General features: G+C 40.8%; 1 protein-coding gene across 1 annotated transcript in view; it reads left to right on the forward strand.

Annotated features, from left to right (window-relative positions):
• Window positions 1-19,063, forward strand: part of LOC128826947 (vertebrate ancient opsin-like) — a 134,259-nt gene that overhangs the window by 99,469 nt on the left and 15,727 nt on the right. Inside the window, exon 4 of the mRNA XM_054010542.1 lies at window positions 6,329-6,562. Coding sequence (XP_053866517.1) covers window positions 6,329-6,562 — 234 coding nt within the window. The remainder of the gene's footprint in view (window positions 1-6,328; window positions 6,563-19,063) is intronic.

Genomic DNA, 19,063 nt, shown 5'->3' on the forward strand with positions numbered 1-19,063 from the left:
TGGGAGAAGCTCATGTGCTTCATGTGTGGGCCAGGCCAATCATAATCTGGCCCATTGAAAATATTCTTTCTCCAGGGGACTGATGAACTGAAGAAGCTAAAGTAAACAGTGTCAAGTAGATGGAAAAAGAGAAAGTCAGACAATGAAGTGTGAAAGTCTGGGGGGTAATAAGGGAAAAAACCTCTTTCTAAGGTCAAGAAGGATCATGCTAAAGATGAAGTCCCTACAGCATTTTTGTCTAATTTCATAACCAGATGTATTGTTTATGGCAATATTCACATCTCTGAAATGTTATTTTTATATCCTTTAGTGGTAGTGGAGTATGTTTGGTGCAAACCAGGGCAAGGGAGCATTAGCTGACATTTACAGCAGCACTTCCACATCATTCATCTGTCTGAAAAAATCATATATGTGAAGAAAATAAGATGTGGAAAATGGAGACTGAAAAGGCTGTGAGGTGTGTTTGATATTCAGAATACAACAGTTTGCCAGAAAAACCTGCAGGCATATTAATTCTCAAATGTTACGTCCAAGGTTATTTACATTCAAATTATTTTTCTACCAGCAGTGATCAGTAGAAACAATTTTCTATAAAATTTTGGGTGGGAATACACCCAGTCCCTTCTTCTTAAGATTCCATATTTTCTGTGGACTGGATGGTTTAGGAAATTCTTAATAAGATACTAGGTCTTTCACTTTGAGATCATCAACTCTAGTCTGACCTAAATTGGTAACAATCAAAAGCTCTTACCACCTGCTTCTAATTCGTTGCTGTCACACCTCACACTCAGGACTGAATGGACTTATAGATTGAATTATTTCCTGGGGATGGTTCCGATGAGTCCCAGTGGAGGCATGAGGGAAGGTCAGGGATGAAGTGCCAGAATGCACAGGCCACAATGGTCATGACTCCCCTCTAGGGAAGGTAGCTACATGCTTTGCTCCACTGAAACCCCAACCACCTTATGAGTTGGTTCTGGTGGGTGGGGAGGTTAGCTGTGGCTGCTGGGTGCAGAGAAGTTCTAAAAGTCTAAAGCTATGAAGTACATGAATGTCATTCCAGGGGTGATTTTATTCCTGGACAGCCAGGATCAGCGAGTAGAAAGGTGGTTTAGTGCACAGGTGAAGATTAAGCTCTCTGAGAGATCAGTATCATATAGTTTTGCTGATCCTGAAAATGAAAGAGCTTAAATTGTTTTCCAACAAACTGAATGAATTTCAGTGCAAACCCATAGATAGGTTTGATTCAGTGTGATATGTACCCATTAGCATTAGTTTGCTGGAACAAGAAGTGGATGAGGCATAAATCTGAGGCAACAAAAGAAGGCAATAAGTTTCCCTTTCTAAAACCAGGCTGTATTATGGAAACCAAAATATCTGTACTCACTGGATTTTGTCAAAGACATGTGAGAAAAAACGAATGAATTTAACTATTTTAGGACTTCTATGCTGTGTGCAAATCTGGTCCTGGGAAATAAATCCTACCAGCAGTATATGATGGAGCAATAACCGGTTGACTTAATGCATGAGAATGTGTTTACCAAGTCAGAATACTATTAAGAAACATTTAGCTACTATGGTAAGAGAATCCTCTCAGCTAAAATGATTAATGGTAGAGGAACATAGACTTCCCTAAGTCCACAAGAGAGCTTAATTGATATTAATGGGAATAAAATCTATGGGTCAAGGGCTGTACATGGCCCTTAATTTGGGTCTATCATTGTATTTGCATTTTAGGCTGAAACATTAATATTAGGCTCAATAACTATTCCAGCTTCAATACCCAAGATTCCAATAATGCCAGAGTTAGGTTAATAAAATATCCTCGATCTCGACTTGACCTTGTAATCATAACAATGATATTAAAATAAATAAGAGTAAAGCACCCTTTTTATGATGCCATGACTTATTCATTTTGTATTTTCTGCTGATTTTAACATACGCATTATGACTCCAATTCAGCCAAAGCAATCCCATTTAAATCAGTGGGATCTAAGCATGTGCTTAAGTGCTGTGTTGAATCAGTTCGCATAGGAGAATAACAGGCCATTGATAAAGCAGAAGTTTTTGTTTGATTCCTGATTTCTAGAGGGATCTTACATATCTTTGGTATTAGCATTTGTTTTGAACACAGTCATTTGAAGTTAAATCCCCCTTTTTACCAGGTTTCCCATAGTAATCTACCTACAGTAAACTCGAAGCCATTCTGTATATCTTGATATTCATAAAGTACCAGTTACCATGTTATCAGGCTTGATAGCTACATTGAGACAGATTACCTCTTCCATCACTTCTCGTGTCTTGCTTACAACACTCCAGCTAATACATCCCAGAATGGTGTTTGCTTTTTTTGCAACAACGTTACACTGTTGATTCATATTTAGCTTGTGGTCCACTATGCCCCCCAGATCCCTTTCTGCAGTACTCCTTCTTAAGCAGTATTTCCTATTTTGTATGTGTGCAACTGATTGTTCCTTCTGAAGTGGAGTACTTCATATTTATCCTTATTGAATTTCATCCTGTTTACTTCAGACCATTTCTCCAGTTTGTACAGACCATTTTGAATTTTAATCCTGTCCTCCAAAGTACTTGCAACCTCTCCCAGCTTATCATCTGCAAACTTTATAAGTGTACTCTTTATGACATTATCTAAATAATTGATGAAGATATTGAACAGAACCAGACCCCAAACTGATCCCTGCAGGACCCCACTTGTTATGCCCTTCCAGCTTGACTGTGAGCCACTGATAATTATTCTCCAGAAACAGTTTTCCAACAAGTTATGCACCCGCCTTATAGTAGCTCCATCTAGATTGCATTTCCCTACTTTGTTTATGAGCTGGTCATGCAAGACAGTATCAAAAGTCTTATTAAAGTCAAGATATACCACATCTTCAGCTTCCCCCCATCTACAAGGCGTTATCCTGTCAAAGCTATTAAGCTATTAAAGCTATTAAAGTTTATTTGTGTAAACTAAAATGATGTAAACATGATGACAAAACGCTAATGAATGGCCTGCTAGTATATTGTGTTGAAGCAGGCTGTGGGCTTTATGAAATGCTCCGGTGGACTGTGCATAGCCTGTGGGCCATAGGTTGAACACCCCTGCAGAACATAATTACATTTTAGCTACCCTTTTAAACATTCCAGCACTTCCTGATATCCTCTGGCACGTCTTGGTTTGCTAAAGATATCCTAGAATGCAGCAGACCGACTCAAAATCCCTGCCCTCTCCGTCCACCACCACTAAAAGCAGCAGTGGCTGGACTTGAGCTTCTTTGAGAAATGGCAAGGAGGTACAGTAGGTGAGGCCAGTACCCTAAGCCCCAAGCCTAGGTCTGGGAGCTTTCAAATTCTAAAGTGAGGATTAACTGGTTGTATGTGATTGATTGGTTGATTTTAATGAAATAGTACTGACTCTAGACCAGGGGTCGGCAACCTTTCAGAAGTGGGGTGCCGAGTCTTCATTTATTCACTCTAATTTAAGGTTCCACATGCTAGTAATACTTTGAACGTTTTTAGAAGGTCTCTTTCTATACATCTATAATATATAACTAAACTATTGTTGTATGTAAAGTAAATAAGGTTTTTAACATGTTTAAGAAGCGTCATTTAAAATTAAATTAAAATGCAGAGCCCCCCGGACCGGTGGCCAGGACCCGGGCAGTGTGAGTGCCACTGAAAATCAGCTCACGTGCTGCCTTTGGCACGCGTGCCATAGGTTGCCTACCCCTGCTCTAGAATGTAAATGTGAGGTCAAGGTTTGTGATGGGGACAGGGAGCTGAAGCAGGAAGAGAAAGAAGATTGATTGACAAGGAATGGGGCATATGGACAGGACTAGCCAATAGAGCACTGGAGTGGGACGCAGTAGACCTGGGTTTAATTCCCAGCTCTGCCGCTAACCTGCTGGATGACCTTGGGCAAGTCACATTCCCCCTCTGAGCCTCAGTTTCTCCATCTGAAAATGGGGCTAATGCTGCTGACCTCCTTTGTAAACTGCTTTGAGATTGACGGATGAAAAGTGCTATATAAGAGCTAAGGATTATTATTGGGAAGGAGGGTAGGGAAGAGCATGATATAAAAAAATCAGGAATCAGGAGAGAGTTTACCTAACTTGCATGATCACATAAACACATAACAGTACTGCCAACTCCAAACATAAAAATATCATGGGTCAGGCCCCTTAAAAATCATGAGATTTTAAAAATATACATTTGGCAATTTTTTTATTTGCCTTCTGGCTTTTGAGCCTTTAGGGTGCACTTGGGTCACATTTTCAAGCTTTTCTCTGCAACCACGAGGACTAGAAATTTCCTTTTTTAAATGACTGTTGAGATGCTCACATAATCCCTTGTTTCCGGGAGCTGGGGCTTTAACTAAAACATCAAATATTGTGAGACTCACAATAAAATCACAGGAATTGGCAACACTGGTAAAAATAAACCCATAAAACCTATGGAACTAGCTAGCTGTGTGCCAAACATCACAGCACGAGCACTTTGCTTTTACATGGCCTCCCTTCTTCATAAACTCTTTAGGGCAGGGCCATTATCTAAAATAGGGAGCACAAATGTGCTGACTGAGGCCCCTGCCTTCACTGATAACCTTTAACTCTGATTAACGTGGCTGAGCTGGGGACTTTGCCTGCCTCTATTAATATTAAATCCCTAATATTATTCCAGCTCCCAGAGGAGCTGGACCTGCACTCTGTAATCAGACAAAATTTCCATTACAGCCAGTGGGAGTTTTATAAGAACAAGCAATGCATGATTGGACCTTTCATCTATTAATATGTCTCATAGGATAAAATGTATATATAAGCAGCTTTGTTCCTACTAAATGTTTTTCCCCCTACATTTTCAGAAAAGCCAGATTTCTTTATTGCTACTTACAGAGAGAATTGGTATTAGAGAGCCCTGGGAAATTTGGCAAAATCCTTCTGTGTAGTGCAGTAGTGTGTTTGCTTTATGTACACACGCTAGAATAAAATGTATTTGTTTTGCTACTGTGGTACCAGACAAACACTACACCAAAAAGACTGACATCACATCATATTACTCTGCCTTCCATATAACTTCACATTAATCACAGTAAATAATAATATTTGTTGCTAACTTGCAGTCAGGGGTGTATACATACATTCTCTCTCTCAACTTAGTATATAGAGGGTTGAGCATACAAATGCCATTAGAATTTGCATGGCTTAAGTGCTGCAGATTGCAATGGAAGATACTATACCTCTCAAATTGTCAACAGTTTCTACCTTCGGCTCTAATGATTTCACGTACATGTTTTTTCCCTGAAACAGAGCCTTCATTATGTGCATTTCTGCAGTCTACAACAGAATCTGTCCAAAATCAGTTCACTTCAAACTCTTATCTGTTTTTTGTTTGAAGTGTTTAACAATTTCTGTTAATGTGAGCTGCCCTTTTGTTTCTTGATCCTTTGGGTCTGACTCATTTTCACCAAAGTCCCTAGATCCCTCTCTGCCATGGTTAAGAGGCCTTAAAGAGAGTGTCTTTTAGAATTACACTTTTTATTTTATTAATGAGAGGATCATTGTTTAAAATATTGTGGGAAAAGTCGGGCTGTAAGTAGGGGGGATGGAGGAGCAAGGAGGTTCGGTGGCATAGATGATCAGGAAGAATATTCCATGTGTAGGGGGCACTTGGAGAAACAAACAAAAAAGGGAACATATTCACAAAACACAGTCTATTCCTCTTCAGTATCTAGTGAGGTTTCTGCCTAAGGGGGTGTTTTCTGTGCACTCACTAATATTATCAAGGCCATCAGGGGTATGGATATAGTCGAAACAGTCCAGTAAGAGAAAGTTTGTTATAACTCTCAGGACATGTGCTAATAATGTTTTGTTCATTTTGATATCTCAACCAGATAAACTTTTAATGGTCCTATGTAAATATCATGAAGTTATTCCATTTCAAACAAGTCCTGTATACTGGAAAAAACTGAGTTAAATTATTGTACATTTTTTATAAAACACCTGGGGATGTTTTAGGAGACAAGAAAAAATAAGTGATGACTTTGTCATCTTTCTGCCTTTTCTTAAAACTCTAGTGGAATTCTGGTTTGTATTGACAGATAGCATTATGCACTCAGCGCTTCCTCCAAAGTCCAGAGGAGTCAATGGCAAGACTCCCATTGACTTCAATCAGTTTTGGATCACGCCCTCAGTTTGCTTCTATAGTTATTTTTGTCAGTCAGAATGTGATACTTTGAATTGTAGTCTGAGATTTATAAGCTGTTTGAGCGATAAAACGACCGTTCTAGCTTCTTCATAATTTGATATTATTGTTTACCTTTCACTAGGTTGGAAAAATCCGGAAGAATGCTGCCCGTAAAAGGGAATACCATGTTCTCTTCATGGTGATTACTACAATAATCTGTTATCTAATATGCTGGATGCCTTATGGAGTTATAGCATTGCTTGCAACATTTGGTAGTCCAGGTGCAGTTTCTCCAGTAGCATATGTCATACCTTCCATCCTGGCAAAGAGCAGTACCGTATTCAATCCAATTATCTACATACTTATGAACAAGCAGGTAAGGAACATTGCTGTCATTACCTATTCACTACACGGTCTTTTTAAATGGCTCATCTGTTACGACATGATCAAAACCAAAAGGAAACCTCATGCCCTGTTGACCTCAGAGCTTAAAATAGTTTGGACTCATTTAAATTAATGCCTAATATTTGTACTGATTGTCTTCCAATTGATCTTATATGATTATTATTGTTCTCTTCCCATCTCAACATCCTCTGCATATCTGACAGAGTGAGAGTCTCACAGCTACCCTCTTATTCCTCATCTTCAAATGGGGATAACCCATATCCAGCTCTGTAAAGTAGTCGTTATATTAAAGGTGCAAAGTAGTATTATTTCGGCACCTCACCGCCAGAGTAACAAACAGAATAAAATGGTCAAGAGGTTTTGGGTGCTTTAGTAAATGAAGTACTCCACTAGCCCTTTTACTCAAACAGCTCCATCACTGTGGTGGTGCCAATTTACTGCCTTGTGGGAAAAGATGTGCATGATACACATGATGTCTAAAGTGTCTTTTTTAATTGGGTCTGATTGGTTGAAATCCCTACAGAAGCTAGACAGGACTGAGTAAGAATGTAAGCGGAATTGCATCACAGTCTGAGAGATCGGTTCTTCAGTTGGAAGACATAGGGTAGACACTCTGTTGAGACATACATTGTCCTTAGGGATACTGTACTCTGTTCACAGTACACCTGGGGTTCTCAGTGTGTGGTCATCACCACCCTACCCTTCCTATATTGCTAAGTAAAAGGGGTGTTCTAGCTAAATGAGAAGCAACGTCAACAGGATCCCAGTATAGAAAAGTTTGAGACCAATGTAATACCACCCTGGAAATATGTTTGCTTACTGAAATTGCTTTATCTCTTTTTCACACATACTGCATGTTAATTTGTAAGTTGCAGAGTTCCCTGTGTAAGTGGGGTATGTTGGCATATATTTACCAAAAAGAGCACTTGAACCATTTGGTTTTTTTTTGCGGGGGGAAGGGTTTTTAAAATGCATGACCTGGATAAAGATATACAAGAAAAGAAGGCTGAAGAAATATTTATTATTTATAAGCCTTGACAATGACCCTTGAAAACAAATTGCCATTACAATTGCAAGTTTGAGAGCCAAATGCTACACTCTTCTCCTTCAAATACAGAGATAGCTGGATGCTAATGTATCAGGATAGAGTTTGGCTCGTAACAGGCCAAGTGCTCCGCTGGTATAAATCGGCACAGTTCCATTGAAGTGCATTCACAGATTTTCACCAGCTGAAGATCTTGCCCCAAATGTTTGAAATTAATGACAAGTATCAGAGGGGTAGCCATGTTAGTCTGGATCTGTAAAAAGCAACAGAGAGTCCTATGGCACCTTTAAGAATAACAGATGTATTGGAGCATAAGCTTGCATGGGTGAATACCCACATGCATCTGACAAAGAGGGTATTCACCCACGAAAGCTTATGCTCCAATACATCTGTTAGTCTTAAAGGTGCCACAGGACTCTCTGTTGAAATTAATGAGTTGGTGTAGAACTTAAATAGTTAGTGCTAGTTATTTTGGAAAAACAGAACTGTTAATTAAAAGAAAGACATTAAAAATAACATCTAGCATGCAATATGCTGAGGAAGCTTGTTGAGTCACCAACTGTAGAGATGTTCAAAAATAGCCTGGATAAAAGACCCACATATTTTTTGTGTAGAGAACAGGACTGTAGAAACCCAAGTGATGAATGAGATCCTCCAGCAGGTGCTTTCTAGTCACATCCTTAGATGCTAAATTTGCACTAGAGAAAATCTGTGGATGTTTCTTGATGTTGAAAATTGTGAATCCATTGTTGTAAATTCTAAACATACATTGAAATTATGAATTCTAAAAGTTCATTGTGATTTATAAAGATGTCTTTTTTGATACTATAACTGTTAACATTACTATAGAATTTTACCCCCAGTTCAATATATTATCAACATTTTTATTTATACTATAACAAAGCAAATAGTGGCTCTGGATTCTTTATTATATATCCACTGGAATCTACTATTAATAATTATGACCAGCAGCATTATGTTCAGCTTAGATATGGAAAAATGAGATTGTAATAAACAAAGATATACTAACATTGCCTTTCCTATCAAACTACCTCAGAGCGCTTACCTGCTTCACTGTGGTTCATGTAGGCCCATGTTTCCAAACAGGAAAAGGAAGTTTGACTGGAACTAATATGCTTCTTGCATCAAGGGTTGAGGTTGTGTTAAGATTCCAGGCCGATACTAGGGCCCAATTGAAGTCAATGACAAAACTCCCATTGATTTCAATAAGACCAGGATTTTACCTCTGAAGTCCTCTTTGAGGACAAATTACTCCTACTGGAAGGTGCTAAGATGGAAGCAAAACAGCAACTTCCTTCTCTTCCCCCGTATGCCTCAAAAAGCTCATGAGTACTCCTTAGAAGCAGCCCGTGTCATATCTGTATTTATTCTGAAAGGGTTCTGAATGATTAGGTCTTTAGTTTCAATCAGTGAGTACTGAGATTGCTGCAGTAAGATTTGACAAAGGGGATATGTTTTGATATCATCTGCACACAAATAACATATCATCAGTGATAAAATTATGGTTCTTCCACAAACTGCATCCTTGGGAGAAGCCAACATTTTCAAAAGCTCAGCCAGGCATAAATGGGTGTTTGTGCACCTATCTGCACTGACTTGTAATACATTTCAGAATGAGCTGAAATATAGAAATGTGTACTGATTCAGATATACTGTCAAACATATTCATACATTGCCACCAATTCAGAAAGCTAATGGGACTAAAATTTTTAGAAGAAAACCAGTCAAGAAGTGCTGAGTTCACATATACTATGACTCAAGTAATGCAAGAAAATGGTAGGCCAATGTAGTTGAATAAAGTAAGACAGGTTACTCTAAATTAAATTCTGATCCCCTGAACCAGAAAGAGAGAGACTTCCTTTGTGTGTATCCAGAGTCATAATTGCTTACTTAAAATAAGTTCTTGATAGGTTTCACTCCTTTAAGAAATTGTCTACACTATAGATGTCATAGCTTCAGGGCCGGTGCTACCATTAAGGCAAACTAGTCAGTTGCCTAGGGTGCCAAGATTTGGGGGTGCCAAAAAGCGATGTCCCCAATTTTTTTTTACAGCATTCCTGGGCTGGGCTGCCAGTGGCGCGCTGACATGTGCAGCTTAGACTCCCTCTCCCAGTGCAGCAGCCGCTCCACTTCTCCCGCCTGCCAGGCTTGCAGCGCCAATCAGCTGTTTGGCGCCGCAAGCTTGGGAGGGGAGGAGAATTAGAGCAGGGGCAGCGTGCTCGGGGAGGAGGCAAAGCAGAGGTGAGCTGGGTGGGGAGCTGCTGCACGGCTCCCCGGGGGGGGGGGGGGAGCTGGCGTGTGGGGGGGTGCCTCATGGCAGAGGGTGGGGGGAGCTGCTGCAGCGGGGGCACCTCAGGGCGGAGGGGGGGGTGGGGAGCTGCCACAGGGCAGGGGTGGGTCACGCAAGGTGGAAGTTTCGCGCCCTAGGCGAAACTTCCTTGCCCCGGCCCTGCATAGCCTCCAGCGTCCTTCCATTGCTGTAGTAACTGCACTGGGCCCAGGACAGCATGGGCTCAGTCAAAGCCCCCTGACTTCAGTGGGAGTCTTTCCATTGACTTTAGTGGACTTTGAATCAGAAGAATTGAAACTACCAGGGAAATGTAGGTAGGCAGGATGTAATACTGACTTCAAAAAAATATCCAAGATATATTTAAAAGCCATCAAAATATCTCCACTATGCTTTGAACTCTCCAAGAAATGGGGACTAATAAAATAATCTGAAAATGCTCGTTGCGTGTTATGGCAGTAATAGACCCTTTATTTTTTATTTTTAAGTCAAATGTTGCAGTAGTTGCTGGTAGATTTGCCTCTGGCACTGTCAGTCGGTATCCATCAATCAGATTTCATTGTTCTAAATGATTCTGACTTAAAGGTAGGAATAGGAACTAGATGCAATGGCCTCTTTAGTATTGTTCAGTTCAGTGTTTGGGAGGTTTTTGTCCTATAAATTACTTTTTCCCAGATTGCATGTGCTGGACTTTGAAGTAATGTACTGGGTTTAGTTTCTCTATTGAAATCTGATGGGTAGCTTGTATTAGATAGATACATACAACATTTAATTGACTCTGTAGTTATAAACCAAGTCCTGCAACTTATATAGTCCTTATATAGAATTATTTTTAAATGCCATATTAATACTTGCTACTTTTATATCAGTTGTGTAAGATCAAAAGCAACTTCCACTGGCAATTCCACTGAAGTGTTTCTGTGACATGCACACCAGTAGCAGCTAAGGTAGGAATTTGATGGTTTGCATGCTAGGAAAGAAGACAGGTCTGTTATGCAAAATAAGATGCTACATTAATAAGTCACAACAAGATGTTTATTAGTGATCATGAAAGACAAGGCAAATATTTTATACCGCCTCAGAGTTGTGCATGTAGGTGACTAATATTAACTCTGTGGTGTCCTATTGCTTTTAGACATGGCTCCTGAATTATAGGTGGGGCTGATAGTACTGCCTATTATTAAGGTTGCCTGTCGCTTCCGATTATAAGACTATTTTTTCAGTTGCTTTTAACTTTGCCAGGCTTTAACTGTTTGTGCTGAAATTCTCCATGCTGATTGTCTGCCTCAGGCTGATTTTTTTTTTTTTAATTTAACCTAAAACTGTTTATCTGTTTCCAAGAACAAGGCTAGGGAAAAATACATTGTTTTGCCCATGGTAAAAACCTCTTAAGACCTTTTCTTTGAAATGGTCTCGGGCCCTCATGCTTTGGAACAGGGACTTGACTTTTGGCAGGGGGCTAGCCTTTGTGTCAGGAATGTGCCTTTTGCTATTCTCATGAAAATCCTCCCAAATGTGGCCAAGTTATAAACCTTTGAATAATCTTAGTTCGCACATGTCCAGTGGAGACTTCTTGGATTTTAGCTGCTAAAACCTCTGAAGAGTCCACCCTCACTGAGCATGTGCGAGCCTCTCACAGCTCTTAGTGATAACCAGACTGCACATGTGCCATCCGGCCAGAGCAACTGGACATGCTCCCTCCATCGCAGCGCTACTGGGGCAAAGCTGAACTTTCCCTGTAATGGCTGCTCTGGGCCAGGCACTGGAACTGAGAGCAGGGAGCCTGTCTCTCTTGTGCTCTCAATGACTCCTCCTCCTGGTGCACCTCTGTTGTTCTTAATATAATTCTTGCCATACTTCATTGCTGTATTTCCTTTTTGTATCCTCTTTTCTCTTCTCCATGTGCTCCAGCTGCCCATTACCCAGCCTAATGGCCTAATATCTATTTTCAGCTCCAATTTATTTGTAAAATCTAAATTAGGACTATTGAAGAGCTTGTAATTGAGGTTTTGTAATAGAAAGTGAGAGCTGAAGGTGGCTTGAGGGCCACTTACTGCCACCAAAAGGCCATCTCATCTGGGGTATGGAGGAGGGGGAGAGAAAGAGGCAGTTTAAAATCACAGAGAAGCATGAAAGACCATATTTGGTTTCAGCAAATCCTCACGTGTCATGTTTTGCCTTATCTGCCCCTGGTGTTTGCCAACATCCCTAGTCTTACTTGTAGATTGTAAGTACCTCAGGGCAGGGCCATCATCTTGTATTTATCTATAAAGCACCAGGCCACATAAAAGTAATATATGATAATTTTTCCCAGTGAGTTTTAGATACATTCACACCAAGTTTGTTTTAGTCAATAAAAATGGCAGGATAATGCATAAAATATGAAAAGGAGACTGGTTGTATTCTTGTTATACAGATCACCAAGTGCAAGTGCTATAGAGATCAAAAATCTCTTCTTTATCCAAACTCCTATCCCTCTCAGCAGCAGTGTATGGCAGCTTCCTGCAATGTAGGACTTAATAAGCATACTAAATGTATAAAAACACAAGAATGGCCATACTGGGTCAGATGGATTGGTCCATCTAGGACAGTATCCTGTATTCTGACAGTAGCTGTTGCCAGATACTTCAGAGGGAATGAAAAGAACAGGGCAATTTATTGATTGATCTCGCTCCTATTGTCCAGTCCTAGCTTCTGGCAGTCAGAAGTTTAGGGACAAAGTAATGCACATTGGAAAACATTATCCAAACTATACATACAAAATGGTGGAGTCTAAATTAGCTATTACCGCTCAAGAAAGAGATCTTGGAATCATCGTGGATAGTTCTCTGAAAACATCCACTCAATGTGCAGCGGCAGTCAAAAAAGCAAACAGAATGTTGGGAATCATTAAGAAAGGGATAGATAATAGGACAGAAAATATCATATTGCCTCTGTATAAATCCATGGTATGCTGACATCATGAATACTACGTGCAGATCTGGTCATCCCATCTCAAAAAAGATATATTGGAAAAGGTTCAGAAAAGGGCAACAAAAATGATTAGGGGTATGGAACGGCTGCCAGATGTGGAGAGATTAATAAGACTGGGACTTTTCAGCTTGGAAAAGAGACAACTAAGGGGGGATATGATAGAGGGCTATAAAATCAAGAATGATGGGGAGAAAGTAAATAGGGAAGTGTTATTTACTCCTTCTCATAACACAAGGACCAGGGGTTACGCAATGAAACTAATAGGCAACAGGTTTAAAGCTAACATAAGGAAGTACTTCTTCAAACAATGCAGTCAACTTGTGGAACTCATTGCCAGGGGGTGTTGTGAAGGCCAAAAGTATAACTGGGTTCAAAAAAGAACTAGATAAGTTCATGGAAGACAGGTCCATCAATGGCTATTACCCAAGATGGTTAGGGATGCAACCCATGCTCTGGGTGTCCCTAAGCCTCTGACTGCCAGATGCTGAAACTGGACAATAGGGGATGGATCACTTGATAATTTCTCTGGTCTGTTCATTTCCTCTGAAGCAGCTGGCCATTGACCACTGTCAGGAAACAGGACCATTGGTCTGACCCAGTATGGCCATTCTTATGACACCTATCATCCATGAATTTATCGTATTCTTTTTTGAACCCAGTTATACTTTTGGCCTTCACAACATCTCCTGGCAACAAGTTTGATAGCTTGACTGTGTGTTGTGTTATGTTTGTATCAGCAGCTGCAGATTATGTTGATAAAAATGGTGATTTCAATAAATTGCCAGCTATTACACAGTAATCAGGAATCCCTCTGTGAGTAAAAACTGCAACCGATTGGTACAACACACTTAGAAAGACCAAAGTCCAGGACCAATAGGAATCAATGTAGCAGAAACAGTCTCAAGTCATAGCTCTGCAGGCAGCATTGCTGGCAATTTCCTCCTCCAACTACTTCTATAAAATCAGGACAGCTGCAGTGCCTATCCTCCTGACTTTCCACCATGCTGGGATTCTGGAGTCCCCTTGCTACAGCACAAAAGATTTCTTACCTCTGCCATGGTTAACCCTGCCAACATCCTTTAATAGAAAGGGCAGTACACTGTGCACTTGCATACATTTTCATAAACTCGGGCACAAAATCCCAGAAGCCTGGACTTTCTCCTTTTAGAGTTATATTGGAACAAAGTGCTGAGAAGGTGGAGGAGGAAGTCTTTGATAAGAGTTATAATCTGTCCCCACACTGCACTTCCAGTTTAGGCAGAGTCTAGTCCAGGGGTGGGCAAACTATGGCCCGCGGGCGACATCCTGCCCGTGGGACAATCCTGCCTGAGGTCCTGGCCTGGGAGGCTAGCCCCCGGCCCCTCCCCAACTGTCCCCCTCCCCCACAACCTCAGATCACTCGCTCTCTCTGCTGCCAGCACAATGCTCTGGGCGGTGGGGCTGTGAGCTCCTGGGGCAGTGCAGCTGCAGAGCCGGCCTGACACGGTCTCTGTGCTGTGTGGTGGTGGCAGCGGCAGCATGCCCGGCTCCAGCCGGGCAGCGCGGCTGTAGCACCGCCAGCCACCAGTGCTCCAGGCAGCGCGGTAAGGGGGCAGGGAGCAGGGGGTTGGATAGAGGGCATGGGACTTCGGGGTGGTGGTCAGGGGGAAACAGGGGGTTGAATGGGGGCAGAGGTTCCAGGGGGCAGTCAGGAAGGAGGGGGGGGGGTTAGATGGGCCAGTGGGGGGCAGTCAGGGGCAGAGGTTCCAGGGTCAGTCAGGGGACAGGGAGAAGGGGTGGTTGGATGGGGCAGTGGGGGTCCGGGGGCAGTCAGGGGACCGGAAGCGGGGGCGTGTGGATGGGGCAGGTACCCCTATCAGGCGCAAGTTTCCAAGGTGAAAAGCCTATGGCATGTTAGAACAACGTAGGCCTGGCCTGACATAAGTAATGAAACATGGAGACATGGGGGAGGCCTCATTTCCTAGAAGACAGGAGTAGGGAAGATTAATTAGCAGGCTGAAAGCACAATATTTGTGCCAACTAAGATAAGTGAGTGGGTCAGTAAACTAAGAGACAATGTCTGAGCTAGCCAAGATAAGAGGGAAAACACCCAGGGAACCATTTACTATGAGCAAAATAACAATGGGCAAAATAAGTTGGAAATGTAAAAATGAGGTAAAAAGTACGTCAAGTGTGGACAGTGCATAAACAGAGCATGCCATACAGGAATTGTTTTCTACAAAGTAACCAAGCAATCCCAAAATGTGTAAAGCAATGTATAGTAAATGCAATGTAATGTGTCAATGGATATGAAGGAAGAGATTTGCTGTGTAACTTTGGATGTGTGGTATGTCCAACCCTCACACCCTACGCCTGAGTCTGATCAACTCAGCATAGCTTTATTGTATGCCAAATAAAAGAACCTAAGTGATGAGACTGGAGTTGAACTGAGTTCTTGGGGAGCTGAGTGGAAGAGGTCTTGGGAAAAGCCCGAAGAAGACAGCAAGCTGCATCTGTAACTTTGCTATAAAGGTTGGCTTTAAGAGCTGGGTTGGATGGGCTAGGGGAGTGAATTAGGAAATCTGATAACCGTGAACTACGTATATAAATCATTCTTACCTTCTCCCCAGTTCTTCTCTCCACTCCCTCCCCCCTTAATGGAACTCATGTCCTGCATCTCAGGGAGTGACTTCTTAGGGGCAGGAAAATGTCTTCCCCTATTGTGATTTTGTAAAGTGTCATGTACATTTACAGTTCTATAGATATTAATTGCCTATATTCTGTGCTTATCCTGACATAGCAATACATCATTCATTTGGAGGCACAGTCCAACTGAATACACCAGGGACACTCCTGATCTTGACAAACTAATTCAGATTCTGTCCCAACCACTCTTTTTTTAGTCAGCCAGTGCTACTGATGAAATTTTGCTTTCATGAATTTACACCAACCATCTCTAATGTTTTGCCAATAAAATAAAAATCTTAGCAGCAGCATTGACTGAATGAGAAATTTTTTTGTGAATGTACATCTGGTTATATCATTCACAGCTTCTTTGATATCTTCCATTATATCTTATTTGTACTTGCTGTTGCATCGACAATCTTTTTGGTGGACATATCTTTGATTTGTCCCCTGCCCCGAAAAATCTATAAAATCTACATTAAAACATTAACATTGGATTCAAATGTTTTAATGAATCTAATTAACATTTCCATCAATCTTGATAAGCATTTAATTGAGCACTAATACATTTCTTAATAACAAGAAATGACAAGAAGTGCATTTGTAGCTTGCCTTGGGCAACAAGGCACAAAGCCAGAGACTGACTGAATTTAACTTCCAAAGATGTGCAATTATTGCTTTGAAGTGCATTGTGTGGAGTGACTTATTGTTATTGTGAAATAGAATTTAAATAAGTAAATATACCCAGGTCTGTAATAGACATTATTGATGTATGATATGTATTAAAGAGATCCATCATTGCCACTCCAGTGAACCAAGCAAATCAGCTAGTCCTCAATAGATTTTGGTCCCAGAAGATCCTGGATTTAAAAAGCACCAAATCAAAAGATTAATGTGTTGAAGAAGAATACTCCAACTAACCTCTTAACAAAACCATTAACAAAATAGCCCCCAAGTGACCCTTTCCCTTACATCACTGCCGCAGGGACCATGAGTCTCAGAAAACTTGCATAAGGTGGTTGGAATCCCCCTGGCACAAGACTTGCTCATCCACAATTCATTAATAGCTCAAGGAACCCCTGAAGCTATAAAGGAAGATATAGTGACCTTCCTTAAATCAGCCAAATCACAACCAGCAGAACTGTTCCATGCAATAAACTTGCTTATTCATAAGTTCCAAGGCCAGAAGGGACCATAGTGATCATCTATTCTGGTCTGACTCCTACGTAACACAGGCCATAGAACTTCCCCAAAATAATGCCTAGAGCAGAACTTTTAGAAGAACATCCAATCCTGAATTTAAAAGTTGTCAGTGTTGGGGAATCTACCACAACCCTTGGTAAATTGTTCCAATGGTTAATTAACCTCACTGTCAAAAATTGATGTTTTATTTCCAGTCTGAATTTGTCTAGCCTCAGCTTTCCGCCATTGGATCATGGTATACCTTTTGCTTCTATTTTGAAGAACCCATATTTAATATTTGTTCCCCTTATAGGTACTTATAGACTGTAATCAAGTCACCCCTTAATCTTCTCTTTGTTAATCTAAATAGATTGAGCTCTTTGAGTTTGTCACTGTAAAACATGTTTTCTAATCCTTCAATCATTCTCAGGCTCTTTTCTGAACCTTCTCTAATTTATCAACACCCTTTTTGAATCGTTGGCACTAGAACTGGACAGAGTATTCCAGCAGCAGTCACACCACTTCAAAATACAGAGGTAAAATAACCTCTCTACTCCTACTCAAGGTTCCCCTCTTTATGCATCCAAGGATCACATTAGATCTCTTGGTCACAGCATCATAGTGGGAGCTCATGCTCAGCTGATTATCCATCATTACCTCCAAATCTTTTGCAGAATCACTGCCTCACAGAATGGTCCCCTATCCTGTAAGCATGGCCTACATTCTTTGTTCCTAGATCTATACATTTACATTTAGCCATATTAAAGTGCATATTGTTTGCTTGATCCCAATTTGCCAAGTGATCCAGATCACTCAGAATCAATTGCCTGTCCTCTTCATTATTTACCACTCCCACAATTTTGTGTCATCTGCTAACTCTATCAGTGATGATTTTGTTTTCTTCCAGCCAATTGATAAAAACATTAAATAGCATAAGGCCAAGAACCAATCTCTGTGTGCCATGTTAATTTTATATTGTTCAAGTTTTTTAATCAAGATGTTGCCTTACTACATCAACACTATTACGTTTATCAACCAAATTTGTAATCTCATAAAAAAAGATAAAGTAAATATGACAGGATCTATTTTCCATAAAGCCATGTTGATTTGCATTAATTTATTATAATACCCTGCTTTAATTCTTTATTAATCTAAACCCTTATCAGTCGCTCCATTATCTTGCCCAAGTATTGATGTCAGGTTGACAGGCCTATAATTACCTGGATCATCCTATTTACCCTTTTTAAAAATTGGCACAAAATTAACTTTCTTTCAGTCTTCTGGAACTTCCCCAGTGCTCCACAACTTATTGAAAATAATCATCAACAGTCCAGCAAGCTCCTTTTAAAACTCTTGGATTATTGATGCAAAATACATACACATGACCCCAGATCCAAGTCCTACTTACCACAAGAAGTTCTTGGTCTACTCCATAGACAAAAATTATCAAATCCAGACAGGACCCTGCTGGGATAAAAGTAACCACCCTAGTATGAGGAATGTCTGCTACCATCTGTTATGATGAAATTTGGACTAATTACTAAACAAGAGATCCTGGAAGTTCTAAGGAATGTCCAACGTCACCACCTGTAAAACAGAACTAGCTCTTCATAGCTCCTAAAGTCTAGTAAAAAACTTCTGACTTCCATTAATAAGTTAGATCATCAGTGCCTGCTTCAAAGAAGACAAACTACCAGCCATTCTGCAGCATACAGTAATTCAGTTGACTCTGATGAAATCTATACAGGACATCTATACCAGTTACCTCCCTTTCCTTGCAATGTCATCAAAAAGGTAGTGGCTCACCTTCTGCAACCATCATCACTGTGCACAGAGTGGGTTAAGACAACATGTCATCTTTCCTGATGGGTCTCAACCTTCTGCTGAAATGCTGGATAGCTCCACATCACTGCATTTACTCTGATCTACCTGATAAAAGCAAATAGTACTCAAGTGATCCCAGGCTCTGTCGGGCCAAACATGTGAGGAGCTAAGGACCTTCAACTCCCAATGAAGTCTACCTGAGTGGACAATGTTCAGCACCTTCCAGGAGGCCCTCAGCCCACCATGCAGACAGCTGATTAGGGCAGGTCCCCTGCAGACTAAGGGAAATGGAATTTTCACATATGAGCTAAAGGGCCTATTCTGTGACCAGTGCCAAAGCCGCATAAATCCACGAGATTTTGGATTCTCAAAAATTGACCAGCAGGTTTGCAGGTTAAGCACACAATAAGATAAGATCACCACCTATCACCTTATGAAACAGTGGAATTTAAATAATAGAATCAGAAATGTAGGAC

This window comes from Malaclemys terrapin, chromosome 1 (assembly GCF_027887155.1).
Source record: "Malaclemys terrapin pileata isolate rMalTer1 chromosome 1, rMalTer1.hap1, whole genome shotgun sequence".
Classification (NCBI taxonomy): domain Eukaryota; kingdom Metazoa; phylum Chordata; order Testudines; family Emydidae; genus Malaclemys; species Malaclemys terrapin.